Source organism: Pyricularia pennisetigena, assembly GCF_004337985.1.
Source record: "Pyricularia pennisetigena strain Br36 chromosome 7 map unlocalized Pyricularia_pennisetigena_Br36_Scf_7, whole genome shotgun sequence".
In the NCBI taxonomy this organism is placed as follows: Eukaryota; Fungi; Ascomycota; class Sordariomycetes; order Magnaporthales; family Pyriculariaceae; genus Pyricularia; species Pyricularia pennisetigena.
The window spans coordinates 1,518,215-1,524,214 of record NW_021940919.1 but is presented as its reverse complement, the minus strand read 5'-3'; the positions used below and the strand labels follow the sequence as shown (position 1 = coordinate 1,524,214).

At 42.1% G+C, this 6,000-nt stretch overlaps 2 protein-coding genes across 2 annotated transcripts; both read left to right on the top strand.

Annotated features, from left to right (window-relative positions):
* Positions 1-1,062: 1,062 nt before the first annotated feature.
* On the top strand, positions 1,063-1,518 carry PpBr36_10032 (uncharacterized protein; the record flags this gene model as incomplete). The annotated part of the gene is made up of 2 exons (XM_029897147.1): positions 1,063-1,158; positions 1,402-1,518. 2 exons carry the CDS (start codon positions 1,063-1,065, stop codon positions 1,516-1,518), a joined length of 213 nt encoding a protein of 70 aa, XP_029745046.1.
* Positions 1,519-1,712: 194 nt separating this feature from the next.
* Positions 1,713-2,645, top strand: PpBr36_10031 (uncharacterized protein; the record flags this gene model as incomplete). The annotated part of the gene is made up of 2 exons (XM_029897146.1): positions 1,713-2,148; positions 2,263-2,645. The coding sequence occupies 2 exons, from the start codon at positions 1,713-1,715 to the stop codon at positions 2,643-2,645; spliced, it is 819 nt and encodes a 272-aa protein (XP_029745049.1).
* Between the last annotated feature and the right edge of the window lie 3,355 nt (positions 2,646-6,000).

Genomic DNA, 6,000 nt, shown 5'->3' with positions numbered 1-6,000 from the left:
GTTTTTCAATGCATTAAAAGTCCGCAATCCGGCCATAAGACTTTCCTGTGGTGGTAAAGGTAGAAATTAACACATTTATACAGTTGTGGGCAGGGCGGGGAGTTGGGGGGTTTGCTTGTTTTGGTAATATTTCCTACGTTATTAGATTGCGAAGTACCTGTAGGTCGCGATTTTGAAATATTTAAAAAAAAAAAAAAAAAAAAAAAAAAAAAAAAAAAAAAAAAACGCGTGTCGCAATGAAAGTTTAATGCCAGAGCAAAAAGTGGCCCGCCCACGGTACATCTAGCTTGAGTATTGAATTTGAACATATCAAATCTTTACAGCATACACGCAGCTGTTTTCGGAGTCGCGCTTGACGATCCTTGTCGTTTTAGTATCATTAGCAGGCTCTCGTGAGACTACGGCTCAATCGTGAGGCTTCTGGAATCTACCATAGGAGCCGGCCTAAACCTGGAATCTTTACGGTAGTACTGTAAGATACATCGGCGACGAGATATGCGGTGTACAAGACTTAGGATGAGTCTTGTACAACCTCCTTCATATACCATATGGGGGCAATGGGCTTGCTTCCGCTTGGTAAAGCTTGAGATATGACATAACAATTAACTTTGCTCAAACAAAAAGTAAATGCGGAGACGCTGGCCAGAACAGTTCTCCTGAGCATGAGCCTGGGTTGACCAAGTTGCTATCCAAAAACCTGTCAGCCGCCGTGATGATTACCATGTCGAAAATAGCAGCTCTTTACCTCTCAAATTCAATGAGCATCTTTTTCTTTCTAGACTGCGTTGCACCTCGACGCGGAATTCCGCCCTGGCTGCATGCAAATGGCAATGGTGGACAATCCAAGCTGGCAAACCTTTCTCGGAAGTCTGCTTTCCACCATCCTGGTTTTGCTTGTAGTTTGATGTTATAAACCGGCGGTAGAACATCCAAAAAAAGCTCCATTGATCAATAAGCCGAAATGGTACGACCCGGCAAACATTCTAGGCCGAATTGGCTTTGCCATGAATGCCCGAAAAATTGCTTTTGCAGGGTCTCCAAACTGATAGACCTTCTCGGATTATGACCGAGTTTGGAGAAGTTATCTTGTTGCCGGCCAAGTCCGCAACCGAGATTCGCCATGATCCCAGAATGAATGCATCTGCCGTCATCGACTTGGTGAGTTATATGATGCAGTATTTATAGTAACCCTTTTGGGCCAGTCTAGCTTATTTTCTTTTTTTCTCCGTGTTTTAGATTTCGCAATCACATCTCCCAGGATTTGAAGGGTTCCAATTAGCGACTCCGGGTGGGCACCATACTCGTAAAATAGTGACCCAACACATTTCGAGCTTCCCAGGTAGGTTTTGAAAACAGCTCTGCTGCCTCGTTGTTGCATCTCTAACGCTGACCACAGATCAGGTGACAGAGGCTTTGTCGAGCGAATGTGAGCTTGCTTTGAAGGACATTCTGACCGACTCTCCGGGTGCGCTTCTCCATGTTAGCTCGGCTGGCCACACGTTTTTGATGTTTAGCTGAAAACCGGGATCAAACTCATGATGGCACGAATTATGTGTAAAAGACATGGTGGCGCATCTCATCGCGCGCCTGTCCGCACGCATCTTCCTTGGGGACGAGGGCGCACGCAACTATGCATGGCTCAAAATCACCAGAGAGTATACCGTCAATGGATACATCGCCGCCTCCATCCTTCGCATGTGCCCATACCCAATATGAGGCCCCTGGTGAACCAAATCCTGCCCCGGTGTCGCGAGTTGCGAGCCCAAGTCGTCGAGGCTCGCAAGGTGGTGACTGAGATCGTGGACAGGCGCCGCAAGGTAAAAGCTGCCTCCCGACTTGAAGGTCGCTCCTTGCCCGTGTTCAGCGACGCGGTCGAATGGTGGGAGCAGGACAGCAAGGATGAGGATTCCGGCTACGACCCCGTAATCGGTCAGCTTGTCCTGGCGCAATCATCCATCCACACGACAACCGATTTTTTCACCCAAGTAATCGTCGATGTTGCTGCACATCCCGAGGTCAAACATCCTCTTGTCCAGGAGGGGCAGCAGGCTACCGTCAAGTTAGGAAGGTCAAAATCGGCTTTGTACGACATGCGTTTGACGGAGAGTGTTTTGAAAGAGAGCCAACGCATGAAGCCCATCGCGCGTTGTAAGTTTCTTTTTGTTGCTTTTTTTTTTTTCTTCTTGCCCTGAGCAATCACGACGAGATCAAAGCATTAATAGAATAAATGTACAGGCACCATGAATCGCATGGTAATGCAAGATGTACAGCTTTCGGACGGGACGTTGCTGCCCAAGGGTACAGTTCTCGGTGTCTCTGTGGATAGAATGTGGGATGAGTCGGTCTACAAAAACCCTTACGAGTGGGACGGCTGGCGCTTTTACAGAAAGTACAAACAGTCCCCTGATGCGAGGGACGTGTCCATTGTCAACACTGGGCCTCACTATCTGGCTTGGGGCCACGGAAAACTTGCGTGTGCTGGCCGCTTCTTTGTTGCACAGGAGGCGAAAGTGGCCCTGGCATATTTGCTGCTGAAGTACGACTGGGGGATTGTCTCATCGCCTGCGGATACCAACTTCACCGAGTTTGGTGTCGTTCTGGCCTCTAATCCAAAAGCGAGAATCAGGGTTCGGAGGCGCGTGTAGGATAGAGGCAGCATACAGCCTTGTTCTCTTACTTTGATGCAAATTGAACTGTGTACATTGGACATGTGTTCTACCATGGAGACGCTTAAGTACAACTTCGCAAGAAGCTGAAACAGAGGATGTTGGTAACCGCCGATAAGGTTGAATGCACGACTTGCATGGATGGCCTCGACATAGGACGATGAGGCCACGGTCTAGCTCAAGGAGCAGACAGGTGCCCTATTTGCCCTACACCCATAGAGCAGAGGTCTCGGCGGAAATGACTTGAGCTATCGGATAAGCACGGGGGTGGGTTTGACATTAACCTTGATAATAAATGCGAGGAGGTACGTAAACGGTTTCTCTATCGTGCGAAACTTGCTTAGGAATTTTTTGCTTATTATAAGAACGCCTTCCACGCTTAATTTTCCAAACTTCTTTTACCATTATTTTTTTCTCTTTTTTTTCCTGCTTCTAATTACGCAATCACGTACGGATGGATGTCAAGGAGTTGCCCGTCATACCACCGGATATCAACCTGAAATATCGGGACTTTGTATTTATACTTGGCAGCAGAGAGTCCTTCTTTATACACTTGAAATTGAAATGCCATCTGTTGTTTTCTAATCTATTGGAATTACAAACATAAATGGGAGCCGCTTATTATGCGAAACCTCCCAAATTGGGCCGAAAAAAAGGTTCACTAGCTGTTTTTCACCATAAGAAAGAAAGAAAGAAAGAAAGAAAGAGAGAAAGAAAAAAACCAAAGGTTTTACAATAGTTTTTCCATTTTTGTACTTTGTAAGGACCTAGTCGCGTTGATTTAATATATGCAACTTTGTTGCCGTAGCCGGCAAACTATTGCTTTTCGAAGTTTTGGAATCGTTTGTTCTAGATCTTTTCGGTTGGTAATCACATGATATTATACCAGCAGGCGTAAAAAGGGGTTTTCGAGCTTTTAAACCTTGGCCTCGATAAACGAATGATGGTTAATAATAGCAGAAAGCGGCTTTGTTTGCAGGCAATAAATACAAAAGTGATGCTGCAGCAGAAAGACAAGCGAAAGCAGCATTCATGCAGACAAAACAACTGTTTGTTAAAATAACCGAAATAATTCGATTGTTGCAAGTTCTATAGAAAGCTCGTACCCTTTCAAACACCCATAAATAATTTTGCTCGGCTTTTTACTGAGAAATGCGAACGCAATAAATACAAAACGGCCGTTTACACACATCGATTCCAATAATATTAAACAATTGTATACCATATTGTTGGTTTTGTAAATGCAATCCAATAATGGGATATCCGGGTAATTTGGAAATGGGTTAACAAATCCGGATCAGCAATATAAGCAGCCGTTGTTCGGCCGTTTAATACAAATTAAATTTGGTTCCAAACCCTTTTTTCATTCGATTGATAGGCAAATGCATAGATAATATTTCGTCCCTCATATACGTTGTATTTAACAATTCCAAGATAATTGCAAATATTCTGCTGCATCGGGGCCGAGTATATATTTTCGCAAATATAATATTTCACATTCTAAAAGTTATTCCAGCATTTGCTAATTCGGCAATTTTGAATTGTTTTTATTTAATAATTTCCGGTGGATTGAATGGGTAAATACGTTTTGAAGAGGTTTACAGCTATAAAAACAAAATCGTTTATTGGAACAGTATTTTAGTACCTACGTTATCATATCCAGAAAATTATTGGCCAGCACGGAAAACCGGCAATCGGTGCCTTTGCTCCTGGTTTTTCGTTTGAGTTGCTTCGGCAAATTAGAAGGTTGGCAAAAGCGGTTGCACAAATGTACAATCGCCTGTTTACCAGATCTTTCCTTCGTTGGTCTTGCAGTAGTAAAGGCTTACGCCCTTGGCTTCGCCCATGCGTCAATATCATTTAAAAGGTCATTTCGCGGGGAGTATTCGCCTTGAGAAGGAAGGTGTTACGGATTGTCGTGCCTGGGCGATTGCCAACCGTAACTACTGTAGCTCCTTCTCACGAGATAAGAAGTTAGGGATCGTTGTTTATTCCCTCAGGCGAGTGACGCGATCGACACTGTGTGCCTTTCTTCTTTCTTTATACCTAGCAGTGGCGTTCCAGAAGTGGACATGTACCAGACGTTCACACCCACAGGTCGTGGTTTAATCTTTTACCAAAGTTCAAGCAATTACTAAATAAAAGCCAAAATTTGTAAATATATAAAACCAGGCATCGGCTGTTTGATGGTCCAGTTTTTAGAATTATAAAACTCTTATTACATAACATATTCAGCATTTAAACTCATTTGATCTTGATCTTTTGAAATTGGCGTAGAACCAGTACAAATACTGTACTTATTGCAAAATAATGTTCTGTACTTTATTTCAAATTAATGATGCTTTTTGTTAGCAACATACTTATTTTCGCTAATCAAGCCAACCCGGTATTATGTGTTAATAAACCAACTATTTAAATATAAAAAGTTTCTATATATAAATTGAAAATACAAGATGGCGTGAGTAAAAATAACAATAATATTAACGTGGGAACTAGGTGAAATTCAAAATAAAATCGTTTATTATTAAAAATTTTGCTTTGAAATCTTCACAGGGTAGCTTTTAGCAGCCACATTTCTAATATATGTACATTTAATTTTCAACAATGGTTTGGGCGAAAGGACTTTAACACCTATTACTCCCATGGAATCCCTACATGGGTGAAGTCCCACGCATATATGTACGGTAATAGGGAAGGTGCTTTTGCCTAATTCCCTGGTGAGTTGGCTGTAAACGTCATCCCCAGACAATTGATTAAGCTAGTCGTTGCAAAGCCCATCATCTGCCCCTAAGTTTTTGCAGACCTGCATAAAGCTATTAGTAACCTGCGGCAATACTTAATCTATAATAACGGACTTACTTGTTTCCAGTCCTTTACAGTATCACTCTTCTGACAATACTCCCGACCCCATTCAAGCAAAGTTGAACTAGTTTTATAGCAAGCCTTTTTGGTGTAATGGGCGTTGTATTTTCTGTTATGAATACACCTCTTAAACTAGTTAAAATAGTACTGATTTTGCGTGAAATATAACAACGATCATAACCTACCAGCATTCAGCCTGAGCTCCAACAAAAGCAGTGGCAATAAAAAGTAGTGAAAACTTCATGTTCAAATATTGTCAAGTAATAATAAAAAATGAAGTTAAAACACTTTACAGGCTTAGGTAAAAAACATAAGAATCAAATTAACTTTTTTTTAAAAAGAAATGTTAAACTATCTTGGAAAAAAAGACTTTATGATTGTATTATGTTTGTCTAGTGAACGGAATAGGATACAAACTTAACCCTTCAAAAGTTAAACTGGCGGAAATAGCGACGCACTTTATTGGCAATAT